The sequence below is a fragment of the Malaclemys terrapin genome, chromosome 2 (assembly GCF_027887155.1).
Source record: "Malaclemys terrapin pileata isolate rMalTer1 chromosome 2, rMalTer1.hap1, whole genome shotgun sequence".
NCBI lineage: Eukaryota > Metazoa > Chordata > Testudines > Emydidae > Malaclemys > Malaclemys terrapin.
Window position 1 is genome coordinate 157,967,920 of NC_071506.1, and position 15,063 is coordinate 157,982,982.

The 15,063-nt window shown below is 48.8% G+C and overlaps 1 protein-coding gene across 1 annotated transcript in view; it reads right to left on the reverse strand.

The window, feature by feature from the left end:
* ANKRD33B (ankyrin repeat domain 33B) overlaps nt 1-14,840 on the reverse strand; it is an 87,348-nt gene extending 72,508 nt beyond the window's left edge. The window contains exon 1 of the mRNA XM_054019511.1: nt 14,421-14,840. Within this exon, the coding sequence (XP_053875486.1) occupies nt 14,421-14,840 (420 nt within the window). The remainder of the gene's footprint in view (nt 1-14,420) is intronic.
* Nucleotides 14,841-15,063: the final 223 nt, after the last annotated feature.

Below are 15,063 nucleotides of genomic sequence, written 5' to 3' on the forward strand. Positions count from 1 at the left end.
TTTTTGGCAGTTCACACCCGAGTTGTTTTTCCAGGCAGTCTGAAGGTTCAGGAAGACTGCATTGGTTTACATTTTAGTCATATTTTCAATTTTTACAACACTAGAAACATTTTTTTCAAAAGCACAAATTCTGGAACAGAAATCTTTGGCAAAGACAAATTCTGTAGCTGCACAGAATCACAGAACACTCTGAGGCTTGGCTAAAGAGCTGTCACTATGTTTGCTGGCCAGATCAAGGCATACAGTACTGTGCAATGACACATGTTTGACTGTAGTCTCAGATATGAAACTATATTGGTCCAATGGGGAGACTACTGGAGCAATGAAGGTCTGAAAACCCTTTGTATAGCCACAACCAGATCCACATTGCAGGCACAAAAGCATTTCCACTCAATATTTATGCGACTGTGGATCTCTCCAACAGAATTTATCTCCTAGAAAGTCCTTCCCCCGCAACTCCACCCTACTTATGTCAATGGTTGGCACCAACCCAAATTTCTCTAACATGCTTTTCAGAGATCCTGGGTTCCCAGGCTGATGTGATCCTAACTAAAGCTGGGTGAAATTTTTTGGATAACACTTCTGTTTGACCAAAAAAAAGAGAGATTCAGGTCAACCAAAACGTTTTGCAAATTTGTGCATGAATTCACCAAATTACCTCAATCTTAGTTTTCAAAAAGGTTAAAAAAAATCCTCCAAAATGAAACAATTTGTCATCAAAAAAATTTTCAGCATTTTTGTTTCATCAAAAACTTTTTATTTGGGATTAACTCAAAATGATTTTTTTTCCAATTTTTTGACCAGCAAACCAAAAAAAATCAGTTATTCACACAACTCTGATCCTAACCTCTTTTTGTTTGCTGACTAATAGATACCTATGGGTTTTTGGTGTGTCTGTGCCCTTCCCCGGTGTATATCTTTATTGGCAGATACTTAGCAGCAAGCAACTAATGAGAAGGTAACACAATAGGAGCTTAGCTAATGGTGAACAACAAATGCCTTCAAAATTCTTCCTCTAGAAAAACAGACAGACAAAGGCCAGCAAAATATGATCCGTTTTACAGAACCTTAAGCCATTCACCCCTGAAAAAGCAAAGTCAGCATAGAATAGGGATGGTCAATTATGCATTCTATGGAGAGTTTCTGTGACACATTCTAACTGTATTTATACATGGTTTCTTGTATGGAGAAAAGCAAAATATTCTGCTGATACATGCGAGAACTCTGGGGGGATGAAAACAAGAGCTGGGACATGGAAAATATTTTATCTTCACACATTCTAACATAATGAGGTAAAATATGATCACAAACATGATATCCTCAAAATGCAGTGTTAAACCTATGAAAATAATAAATAATGCCTTAATTGCATGTGTTGCGTGTGGTGCTTTCTGCACTCGATAGAACTGCAAGGGAGATCTATGGAGTAAAGAAAGTGAAGAACTGAAGAGGAGGAAGGAATAATAGCATGTTTGTGTCACAAGGTTTTAAGGAGAGGCTCAACTCTAAAAGGAAGTTATGGAAATATCAAGCAAATAATTAATATATTTTCTGCCATAGTTATAAATATTTCTTTTAGGATGATAATTGCCATATGTATTAGAAACACGGCCACCTTTTTTTAAAGAAAGTTGCTGTGCCCTGACCAAATCAAATGTTTAACAACTCCATTACATAGACTTTTAAAATTAATTTTTCTAATTGAATAAGAGATACACCTTTACGACCTTGTCTGTGTATCAGAGATTTCTACTAAAAACCTTATTAGGATATTAAAGTTTTGGTGTTGTTTTAAATTCTTGAAAATCCAGAAATTCTAAGTTAAATTTATGAAAAAATAAATATTTGGAAGTCTGGAAATTTAGAGTTAAGGATCAACAGCCTCTGTTCTCCTCTATAGTGTAATTAGCCACATGATGTAAATTGCCACCTATATAAGGCATTCTGGATGAAATCCTTGTCCCACTGAAGTCAATTAGGAGTTTTGCCATAGACATACATATATATATATATGTCTATGGCAAAACTCCTAATTGACTTCAGTGGGACAAGGATTTCATCCAGAATGCCTTATATGGGTGGCATATATATATGGAAGACCTGAGGTTAGAAGTTTTGGTGAGTGAGGCTAAGTCCTCTGGGATCGTCAGCCAGCATTGGTACATTATATAGGATCACAGTGGATTTCTAAATGGTTATGTCTCAGGCTCAGCAGGAGAGAGGAAAAGATAAGTACTATATAGTGCTGTTTGTACTCTGCATAAAGAGGATAGCAGAACGGTGAGGTGGGTGAATCTTTGGGGAACTTATGCAGGCAATGACTGCAAAACTGCTGTCTCAGCTACAGTGGGAATGTGGCAAGGGAGTGTAACTATATTTGGGCTGCATCTGATAGCTATCAGGCTGGATGCTGCTGAGTTTGGCTCACAGCAGGAAGTTGAGAAAAGGCTGCACCTTTGGTAGGTGGCTCCTAGCCAGACAGCATACAGTTCATAGATTATTAGGTAGGCTATGGAGAAGTGTAAGGATGCACACTCACCACCAGTTCATCTCTTTGTATCACTGTGTGATGTTGCAGGTGTTTTCAGCTCCATTGCCCCTTGCAGATAGGGTGACCAGACGTCCCGATTTTATCGGGACTGTCCCGATATTTCCTTGTTTGTCCCGCGTCCCGACCGACGTGCGGTCGGGACACTGGACAAACAAGGAAATGCGCCGGAGCCTGGAGCCCGGAAGTGCTCGCGCCCCCCCCCCACCCCGACTCCGCCCCCTCCTCCCCCAATTGGCTCCCTCCCTGAATCCCTGCCTTTTCCCCGGGCTCACCATTCCTCCCCCCCTCCGCAAGCGCTGGAGGGAGGCCCGGGAGACACAGGGGAAGCGCGGGGCCGGGGTGAGTAAGAGTCCAGCCTGGCCCCGAGCAGGCAGGACTCAGTTGGGTGGTAGGGAGAGGAGGGGGGCGGCCCGCGGGGCCAGGTGGCGGCTGTTCTCACCCCCAGGCAGCGGGACTCGGGAGCAGCCGCTGCTGCAGCTTCCACTGCCGCGGGGGAAGGAAGCGGCCATGGCGCTTGGCGGCTGCGGCTCTGGCGCCCCCGAACCCCCCGAGCCGGGGCCTGCTGCGGGGACCCAGCAGCGCGCACGCTGCGCCCAGCCCAGCCCCTGGCCAGTCGCGTCTGGGCTGCTGCCCAGCTGGTGCTATCCCGCGGCGGCCCCGGGGTGGAGGCATCAGCAGCCCAGCCCCGTTCGTTCCCCTGCGGGACCCGAGCGGGACGGGGGGGCTGGGGCCTGCTGCCCCCACTCCGGGGCCGCCGCGCGATAGCACCAGCTGGGCAGCAGCCCAGACACGACTGGCCAGGGGCTGGGCTGGGCGCAGCGTGCGCGCTGCTGGGTCCCCGCAGCAGGCCCCGGCTCAGGGGGTTCAGGGGCGCCAGAGCCGCAGCCGCCAAGCGCCATGGCCGCTTCCTTCCCCCGCGGCAGTGGGAGCTGCAGCATCGGCTGCTCCCGAGTCCCGCTGCCCGGGGGGGAGAACAGCCGCCGCCTGGCCCCGCGGGCCGCCCCCCTCCTCTCCCTACCACCCAACTGAGTCCTGCCTGCTCGGGGCCAGGCCGGACTCTTACTCACCCCGGCCCCGCGCTTCCCCTGTGTCTCGCTTCCCCTGAGTCTCCCGGGCCTCCCTCCAGCGCTTGCGGAGGAAGGATTTTTTTTTTTGGCCACGCCCCCCCGCGTCACCCTCCCCCCCCTCGCCCCCCTGCGTCCCGATATTTGACTTGGGTGATCTGGTCACCCTACTTGCAGACCAGCTGCAAGAATTGCCTAGTCCAAATCCTTTTGGGTTGAAGCACAGGGTTTCAAGCTTAATGTACTTAGATTTCCAGAAAGCCTTTGACAAGGTCCCTCACCAAAGGCTCTTACGTAAATTAAGTTGTCATGGGATAAGAGGGAAAATCCTTTCATGGATTGAGAACTCGTTAAAAGACAGGGAACAAAGGGTAGGAATAAATGGTAAGTTTTCAGAATTGAGAGGGGTAACTAGTGGTGTTCCCCAAGGGTCAGTCCTAGGACCGATCCAATTCAACTTATTCATAATGATCTAGAGAAAGGGGTAAACAGTGAGGTGGCAAAGTTTGCAGACAATACTAAGCTGCTCAAGATAGTTAAGACCAAAGCATACTGTGAAGAACTTCAAAAAGATCTCACAAAACTAAGTGATGGGCAACAAAATGGCAAATGAAATTTAATGTGGATAAATGTAAAGTAATGCACATTGGAAAAAATAACCCCAACTATACATACAGTATGATCGGGGCTAATTTAGCTACAACTAATCAGGAAAGAGACCTTGGAGTCATTGTGGATAGTTCTCTGAAGACATCCACACAGTGTGCAGCGGCAGTCAAAAAAGCAAACAGGATGTTAGGAATCAATCAAAAAGGGATAGAGAATAAGATGGAAAAGATCTTATTGCCCTTATGTAATTCCATGGTACGCCCACATCTTAAATACTGCATACAGATGTGGTCTCCTCTCCTCAAAAACGATATACTGGCATTAGAAAAGGTTCAGAGAAGGGCAACTAAAATGATTAGGGGGTTGGAATGGGTCCCATATGAGGACAGATTAAAGAGGCTAGGACTTTTCAGCTTGGAAAAGAGGAGACTAAGGGGGGATATGATAGAGGTATATAAAATCATGAGTGGTGTGGAGAAAGTGAATAAGGAAAAGTTATTTACTTGTTCCCATAAGAACTAGGGGCCACCAAATGAAATTAATGGGCAGCAGGTTTAAAATAAATAAAAGGAAGTTCTTCTTCACACAGCGCACAGTCAACCTGTGGAACTCCTTGCCTGAGGAAGTTGTGAAGGCTAGGACTATAACAGGGTTTAAAAGAGAACTAGATAAATTCAGGGAGGTTAAGTCCATTAATGGCTATTAGCCAGGATGGGTAAGGAATGGTGTCTCTAGCCTCTGTTTGTCAGAGGGTGGAGATGGATGGCAGGAAAGAGATCACTTGATCATTACCTGTTAGGTTCACTCTCTCTGGGACAGCTGGCATTGGTCACTGTCGGTAGACAGGATACTGGGCTGGGTGGAACTTTGGCCTGACCCAGTATGGCCATTTTTATGTTCTTATGTTAATGATAGCACGGGGTGGGGAGGGACGGAGAGGAAAGACAGACTTGAGAGGAAAGACAGACTTGAGAGCCTGAGCTCAGCCCAAGCCACAACCTCAAAGCAAGATCTACTATTTTTAATGCGAGTCTTACTAACACAAGTCTGTGTAGCCAGGCTAGGAGGCTTGCATCCAGATGCGGTGTGGACATATCCCAAGGTTCTCTGGCACGTCAACCCTTCATAGGAAGCAGCCTTCCTGTCTACTCCCTGTGGCTTCTTTCCCTGATGAACTCTCTCAGCCTATTTATAAGGCCTAGGTGTCTGAGTTATCACCTGATTCTTCCTTGTCCCCCCCCTTCTCTGTCTGCCAAGTAACTACCTAATTACTGCCCAGGTGAAATGAATATGACTAACTGGGCCTTTAAGCCCTTCTTGTCCCCCCTCACAGGAAAGCATGTGCTTCATAAAGGAAATATATGAAAAGTGTGGTGGAGGGATATAAGACTGTCTCTGGAACATAGAATTCAAGGACATGGGAAGGGAAGGGAAAGAATTAAGTTTATTTGTGGACATTAACTTAGAATTTGCAAACTTTTGTTTCTTCATAAATTTAAACTTAACTCAGAATTGCTTTTGTTTCAAGGCTAAGATTTTGCAAAATAGATGCTCACATTTATGTTCTCAAGTGGGTATTTAAGAACTCATCTTTAAAAATTTTGGTCTGTTTTTCTTTATAAAAGAAATTTTTATAACTACAATATTCCAATGAGGATTTTAATCAAAGCAATTGATATGTTGTAACAATCATAACTGAATCTTCAGAAGGTGTTTTGTTTATGATTTTTCATGGTCTATTTAAGGAAAGTATTTTTTAAAAATTATGAAAATAAAAATATTTTAGACTTATCTTCTGACTCTATCAGTATAACTATAATTATACGGTAAAGATATTTATGCTGTTCAATGAAACACAAGTAAGCATGGTTCTGGAATCAAATACTATTCTGGTGAAATAGCATGGTCTCCTTGAAACTAGTTGTCAGTCACAGATGCTTAGAAACCATGAGCACAAGTGGAGTTTATAAACTTGTCCAGACCTTTCACTTTACTGGGGAGTTAAGTTTAAAAACAAGTTTTGTCCATGAGTAACCTATTTATAAATGCCACATGTGTTGATGGAGTGTCTGTATAAACTCCATAGGTAGGATATTATAAGCTCTGTAGCAATGTCTCCTGCAATATGTGCTTCAGAGCTCACTTATAGCCTCATCTTGGCCCCTGAGTCAGACCCTCCCTTTCCCTTCTGATGCTAAAAACTCTCACCCCACTAAATCTCTTCTCATGTGCAAGAGCCTCTCCCTTCCAAAACAGAGTTCATGGAGTTTACAATACCAAGGAGTTTATATCTATAGCAACAGTTCTCAAACTGTGGGTCGAGACCCCAAAGTGGGTCACAACTCCATTTTAATGGGGTCACCTGGACTTGCGTTAGACTGGCTGGGACCCAGGACCCAAGCCCCACTGCCTGGGCTCAGACTTTGGCTTCAGCCCAGGGTGGCAGAGCTCAGGTTATAGGCCCGATGCCCGGGGATGAAGGCCTGGGGCTTTGACTTTGGCCCCCCACCCGGAGCAGCGGGGATCGGGTGGGTTCATGCTTCAGTTCCCCCTCCTGGGGTCGTGTAGTAATTTTTGTTGTCAGAAGGGGGTTGCAGTGCAATGAAGTTTGACAACCCTGGATCTATCGGCTTCCATGAGAGTTTATAATGGTCATGGGGCGGGGAACCATGTGACTAAAGATTTGTGAATTCCAAAAGACTAAAACTGCACTAGTTTTCAATTGGGATAAATAAGTAAAAACAATTTTGAAGTCTTGAGGTCAAAGTAGGTCAAACAGTAAAAAGCCACTAATTTTATCAGAACTTGAAAATCAGTTGCCTTATTATACTCAGGATAATTCTGAAAGAAAGCCAGTCTGATCTCCTAAGGATGGACAATTTCAAGATGAAAAAAATTGGGGGAGATTTTCTCTCTGTGTGCAAAAATGAGGTGGAGAGTGTCAAATTGGGCTTTTAATTGGAACTGTCAATCTTAATTCTGGAGTTACTGCTGTGAATCTTCACAGTGCAGCACATCTGAGCCTATTACATATTATCTGGGAAAAATTACAAGCCCTCTCATCTGCTTTAGTGAAAGAAATCTGTCCCACCAATTAAGCAAACTGAGTGCCTGACCAATCAAAACTGTTGAAACCAGAATACATATAGATGTATATGAAATCAGAAAAAAATACTCCTAGAAGCTCAGTTTTTAGCGCAGAAACTCATTAAACCTTGTTTGACATTTTCAAAGCTGAGAGAATGCTTATATTTTACTACAAATAAATAGAATTGTAAAGAGAGAGAGGAAATTATTAACCTTGATCAATAATGAGAAATGTAAAGTATCCCGGGACAGGGGTGGGGCAGGAGAGCTGCTGGTTTACTTCTGGCAAATAAAAATAATTAGTAATGAAGTCATTCCTTCTACAAATCTGTTCGAACAAGAAACCTACTAAAAACAAAACTGAGAAGATGAGCTTGGGAAATTACCCGGTGTTTCAAACTTTCATGAGTAAAACATTTATTTTAGTGAGGAAACTTGACCACCATCCCTCCTCTCTTTTAAATGGACCCCTACAAAGCAAGTGATACCATCATGCCTTCATTTCCTACTTCCAGCATATTCAGGTGTATGTTCTCTGAGGCCTGGTCTACACTACGGGTTTAGGTCGACTTTAGCAGCATTAAACCGAATTAAGCCTGGACACGTCCACACAACGAGGCCCTTTCTTTCGACTTAAAGGGCCCTTTAAACCGGTTTCTTTACACCACCTCCGACGAGGGGATTAGCGATAAAACCGGCCTTTGCGGGTCGGAATTGGGGTAGTGTGGACGGAATTCGATGTTATTGGCCTCCGGGAGCTATCCCACAGTGCTTCATTGTGACCGCTCTGGACAGCGCTCTCAACTCAGATGCACTGACCAGGTAGACAGGAAAAGACCCGCGAAGGTTTGAATTTAATTTCCTGTTTGCCCAGCGTGGAGAGCACAGGTGACCACGCAGAGCTCATCAGCACAGGTAACCGTCATGGAGTCCTCCCAGGATCGCAAAAGAGCTCCAGCATGGACCGAACGGGAGGTACGAGATCTGCTCGCCATATGGGGAGATGAAGCAGTGATAGCTGAACTCCGTAGCAGTAAAAGAAATGGAAAAGTATTAGAAAAGATCTCCAAGGCCATGAAGGACCGAGGCCATAACAGGGACACACAGCAGTGCCGCGTGAAAATTAAGGAGCTACGGCAAGCCTACCACAAAGCCAGAGAAGCAAACGGAAGGTCCGGGGCAGAGCCGCAAACTTGCCGCTACTACGCGGAGCTGCATGCGATCCTAGGGGGTGCAGCCACCACTACCCCAACCGTGTGCTATGACTCTCTCACTGGAGAAACACACAGGGAAGACGGTTCAGGGAACGAGGAAGATGACGATGGAGGTACTGTAGGTAGCTCACAGCAGCAAGGAAGCGGAGAAACCGGTTTCCCCAACAGCCAGGATATGTTTGTGACACTGGACCTGGAACCAGTAACCCCCGAACTCACCCAAGACCCTCAGGGCACACAGGAGACCTCTGGTGAGTGTAACTTTGTAAATATTTGTAAACATTACAAAAAAAAAAGCAAGCAAGTCTGTTAACGTGTATGGGGATGGAGCGGAAATCCTCCAGGGACATCTCCAGAAAGCTCTCCTGGTTGAAATGGGGTGATTTTATTAAGGGGGACATTCAGAGGCGCCCGTTCCTGCTATTCTGACCAGAAATGTTCCCCGCTGTTAACCACGCGGTGGGGGGGAGGGGTGAAGTGATCATCCCAGAGAATCGTGTGTGTGTGGGGGGGGGGGGTGGTTTACTTGTGTTTGTGCCGCATGTTAACCGGGAAACCGCAGCCCCCTCCTTTTACATTGAAACCCCATTTTAAATGGACAACCCAATTCATCCTTGATATGGGAAATGCGCTGCTGTTTGCAACCTTTCCCGCATGTTAAGAAGGTTAAAAAAGCCAAAACACTGTGGCCTACGATGGCTGCCTGCAAGCCGAAATATGCGACCTTGTAATGAAAGAGTGTACCCATTGTTCCCTAAAATGTGTCTTTTTTAACCACCTCTCCCTTCTCCTCCACCAGCTGCAAATGTTTCTCCTTCGCAGAGGCTCGTGAACATTAGAAAGAGAAAACGTAAGACGAGGGACGAGATGTTCACGGAGCTGCAGATGTCCGCCCAGGCTGATAGAGCACAGCAGAATGCGTGGAGGCAGTCAATGTCGGAGATGAGAAAAGCCCAACATGAACGAGAGGAGAGGTGGCGGGCTGAAGACGATAGGTGGCGTCAGCTTGCAGACAGATGGCAAGAGGCAATGCTCCGTCTGCTGGAGCATCAAAGTGATATGCTCGAGCGTATGGTTGAGTTGCAGGAAAGGCAGCAGGAGCAGAGACCGCCGCTACAGCCCCTGTGTAACCAACAGCCCTCCTCCCCAAGTTCCATAGCCTCCTCACCCAGACGCCCAAGAACACGGTGGGGGGGCCTCCGTCCACCCAGTCACTCCACCCCAGATGATCGCCCAAGCATCAGAAGGCTGGGCTTCAATAAGAGTTAAAGTTTTAAAATGCAGTGTGTCCTTTTCCATCCCTCCTCCCCCACCCATCCCAGCTACCTTGGCAATTATCCCCCTACCTCTGTAAGGAACTAATAAAGAATGCATGAATGTGAAAAAACAATGACTTTATTGCCTCTGCAAGCGGGAGGGGAGGGGAGGGTGGGGTGGGGTGGTTGGTTTACAGGGAAGTAGAGTGAACCGGGTCGGGGGGGGGGGTTGGAGGGTTCATCAAGGAGAAACAAACAGAAGTTTCACACAGTAGCCTGGCCAGTCACAAAACTCGTTTTCAAAGCTTCTCTGATGCGCACCGCGCCCTGCTGTGCTCCTCTAACCGCCCTGGTGTCTGGCTGCGCATAATCAGCGGCCAGGCGAGTTGCCTCAACCTCCCACCCCGCCATAAAGGTCTCCCCCTTACTCTCACAGATATTGTGGAGCGCACAGCAAGCAGCAATAACAATGGGGATATTCTTTTCGCTGAGGTCTGAGCGAGTCAGTAAGCTGCGCCAGCGCGCTTTTAAACGTCCAAATGCACATTCCACCACCATTCGGCACTTGCTCAGCCTGTAGTTGAACAGGTCCTGACTCCTGTCCAGGCTGCCTGTGTACGGCTTCATGAGCCATGGCATTAAGGGGTAGGCTGGGTCCCCAAGGATCACGATAGGCATTTCAACATCCCCAATGGTCACTTTCTGGTCCGGGAAGAAAGTCCCTTCCTCCAGCTTTCGAAACAGAGCAGAGTTCCTGAAGACGCGAGCATCATGTACCTTTCCCGGCCATCCCACGTTGATGTTGGTGAAACGTCCCTTGTGATCCACCAGGGCTTGCAGCAGCATTGAAAAGTACCCCTTGCGGTTTACGTAGTCGGTGGCTTGGTGCTCCGGTGACAAGATAGGGATATGGGTTCCGTCTATGGCCCCGCCACAGTTTGGGAATCCCATTTCAGCAAAACCATCCACTATTGACTGCACGTTGCCCAGAGTCACTACCCTTGCTATCACCAGGTCTTTCATTGCCCTGGCAAATTGGATCACAGCAGCCCCCACCGTAGATTTGCCCACTCCAAATTGATTCCCGACTGACCGGTAGCTGTCTGGCGTTGCAAGCTTCCACAGGGCTATCGCCACTCGCTTCTCAACTGTGAGGGCTGCTCTCATCTTGGTATCCTGGCGTTTCAGGGCAGGGGAAAGCAAGTCACAAAGTTCCATGAAAGTGCCCTTATGCATGCGAAAGTTTCGCAGCCACTGGGAATTGTACCATACCTGCAGCACGATGCGGTCCCACCAGTCTGTGCTTGTTTCCCGGGCCCAGAATCGGCGTTCCACGGTATCAACCTGCCCCAGTGACACCATGATTTCCACATTGCTGGGGCCTGTGCCTTGTGAGAGGTCTATGGCCATGTCAATTTCCTCATCACTCTCGTCGCCGTGCTGCAATCGCCTCCTCGCCTGGTCCGGGTTTCGCCTTGGCATGTTCTGGCTCTGCATATACTCCAGGACAATGCGCGTGGTGTTCATAGTGCTCATAATTGCCGCGGTGATCTGAGCGGGCTCCATGATCCCAGTGCTAGCTTTGGCGCCTGGTCAGAAAAAAGGCGCGAAAGTAGTATCTGATGGACCAGGAGAAGGAGGGCGGGAGGGAGGGAGGGAGAGAGGGAGGGCCGAGTGACGACATGGCGTACAGGTACAGGAACAGGGAGAAACACAAACAACTGTCACACAGAATGGTCCCCCCAAAGATTAAACTGGAAACCCTGGGCTTAGCAGGCCGTTGATTTCACGGAGGAAGGGGAAGCAAATGAACACAGAACAAATCTATTTTTTACATCTTAAGGTGGCAGCCGACGCTGCAGCATGAGTGACAGCCATACCAGTACGATGATGATGGGTACCAATCATAATATACCATCATCTGCCAAAAGGCAAGGGGCTGCTGCTGTGTAGCAATGCAGCCCCACGTCTGCCAGCCCCACGTCCGCCAGCACCCAGCATCGCCCTCGGCCTCTTCTGGGTGCTTAGCAGACAATATTGGGCAATTGGCAGAAAATAGTATATTATGACTGGTAACCGTCATCATCAAAACAGTAGCATGTCTGCCCAGGTGGCCATGATTGACAGCCATACCAGTATGACGACGACGGGTACCAGTCATAATATACCATCGCCTGGAAGGGGCTGGTGCAATGCAGCACTACGGCTGCCAGCCCCACGGCTATCACTCATGCTACACCGTCTACCGCCAAAAGGCAGTTAGCAGCTGCTGCTGTGTAGCAATGCAGTCCCACGTCTGCCGGCACCCAGAGGACATATGGTGACGGTGAGCTCAGCTGAGCTGAGCGGGCTCCATGCTTGCCGTGGTATGTTGTCTGCACAGGTAACCCAGGTAAAAAGGCGTGAATCTATTGTCTGCCGTTGCTGTGACGAGGGGGGAGGGGCCTGACGACATGTACCCAGAACCGCCCGCGACACTGTTTTGCATCATCCGGGCATTGGGATCTCAACCCAGAATTCAAAGAAAAGGCGCGAACCGCTTCTCAGCTCGAGCTGTGGCGCAAACGTAGTATCTGACGGCCTAGGGGAAGGAGGGAGGGGGGCCGAGTGACGACATGGCGTACAGGCACAGGGAATTAAAATAAAGAACGGTGGCTGTGCATCAGGGAGAGACACAAACAACTGTCACAGACTGGTCCCCCCCAAAGATTAAACTGAAAACCCTGGGTTTAGCAGGCCGTTGATTTGACGGAGGGAGGGGGAAGCAAATGAATACAGAGAAAATCTATTTTTTTACATCTTAAGACGACGGTGCAGCGTGACTGATAGCCCTCGGCATCTTTCTGGGTGCTTGGCAGCAAATACGGGGCGGTGTATGACGATGGTCTTCAGGCCTATTGCACGAGCTGCTGCTCAGGGAAGACTCTGCTAATGTGCGATGACCCGACTTGTAATAGGCCGGCTAACAGTCATAATACACCATTTACTGCCAAAAGGCAAGCCCCACGGCTGCCAGCACCCAGATCGCCGATGAAGGCTACCAGTCTACTGCACCGTCTACCGCCAAAAGGCAGTTAGCAGCTGCTGCTGTGTAGCAATGCAGTCCCACGTCTGCCGGCACCAAGAGGACATATGGTGACGGTGAGCTCAGCTGTGCTGAGCGGGCTCCATGTTGTCTGCACAGGTAACTCAGGTAACCCAGATAAAAAGGCGCGAATCTATTGTCTGCCGTTGCTGTGAAGGGGGAGGGAGGAGCCTGACGACATGTACCCAGAACCGCCCGCGACACTGTTTTGCATCATCCGGGCATTGGGATCTCAACCCAGAATTCCAAGGGGCGGCGGAGACTGCGGGAACTGTGGGATAGCTGTGGGATAGCTACCCATAGTGCAATGCTCCGGAAGTCGACGCTAGCCTCGTACTGTGGACGCGGTCTGCCGACTAGAGCACCTAGAGCATTTTATTGTGTGGACATACACAATCGGCTGTATACAACCGATTTCAATAAAACCGGCTTCTATAAATTCGAACTAATTTCGTAGTGTAGACATACCCTGAGTGAGCAAGCAAGTAGGCGGGGGGGTCATGTCTGGGTGTTACAGAAGCTGGGTAAGTTTCAGAATGTGAGGACAGAGCATATAGGAGAGTCAGGTGTGGGGACAGGCATGGGGGCTAGGGTGTGTGATAGAAGCATGCATTTGTATGGGGAGACAGAGGATGAATTCAGGTGTGTTTGAATGGCAGAGTCAGTAGTGTGGGAGGCAAAGGATGGCTTTAGAGATATATGGAAAGTGTGTGAGTGGAGCCAAGAGCGTATAAAGAATACAGGAGCCAAACTCAAAAGTATTTCAAAATTACTGGGTGTTTTGGGAGTTGTTGGAAGACAGGAGAGGACAGAAGAAACCAGTGTGGTGTGTATGTTTAGGAAGCATAATAAAGGGAATTTTAGGGTTGTTGGTTGTACACATTGGGGTTTGGAAGGCATATTTGAGGAGAGAGAGTCTGGGTGTGTGTTGAGAGTGTTGCATTAGTGCTGATAGAATGGAGTCCAAAGAGGATGTACAGAGTCAGATTAAGGTACAGGCAGTATATGTCTACACCGGAAAGTCCCCAAATCCTGGAGTCATGATTACATCACAATCTCAGCTATTATTTTTTTAAAAGGTCCTAGCCCTTGTGGGTGCAAAGAAAAGCTTCAGAATGTGACTGGAGCGTGAACAATGCAGTGATGTCTGCCTGAGTCTGCAGAGAGCCTGGGAAAAGAATAGCTCAGATGCTACAGAGATAGGCATGGTATAAAATCTGCATAGGGTCAGGATGCATTCAGACTGTGTTGGGCAGGAGACTGGGGTGAAGTCTGGGGTGATAGCTGAAGAGAGGGTTAGAGAGTGTGTATGAGGTGGAAGCTGAGCAGGATGGTGCAGCGGGGTCTGATGCATGTGAAGGTAGAAAAATTCTGGGGTGACTGTGAGTGGGTGCGAGGGGGGTGAGACATGGCAAGGAGGGGACCTGTGTGAATGGGTGGTACCCAGGGGCAGCGGTGGGGCAAGGCTTGGGCTGTGTGCAGGGCTGGGGACTGAGCGAGAGGCAGCAGGGCGCAGGGGAGATATGGGCTGCAGCCCGGCCACGCTTGGCTCACCCGGTTGTTGCGGTCGGTCTCCCGCACCTCCTCCTCCTCGGGCCCCTGGCGCATCAGCGCTCTCAGCACCACGGCGTTGTTGGTGCAGCAGGCTCGGAAGAGGCTCAGCGGCTCGGGGCTGCTGACATCCGACTCCCCCAGGGACCAGCTCTCCTCCTCATCCTCCTCAGCACAAGGTGGGTAGAAGGAATCATCCGAGGCGATGCTGCAGGTGTCGGGCAGCTCAGAGAAATCCTCATACTCCTCATAGTCTTCCTCCTCCACCGCTGCCACCACCTGCTCCTGCTGCTCCCCCTCCAGGCCCTGCGCATCTTTCTCCCCACCTGAGTTGGGCCAGACCTGCTGCTGCTCCCCCTTCAGACTCCCCCCAGGGCCATGTGACTCCCCAGCTCCTGTCCCATCCCCAGACAGCAGCACCATGATCACTGCACCTGGGAGTTGGGAGAGGTGCTTGGGGTGGGGGGGCGGAATCACCCCTCCCAAGGGGGGACACTGACACAGCTACTGTTCCCAGTCCCCACACAGGGAAGGGGGCACCCCAATGTACAGATACCCCCACCCACGGGGACCCCCACAACTCACCCACTGAAGCTTCCACAGTTACCTGTCCCCCCACCCCTCACAGAGACCCCCACAGCTACTC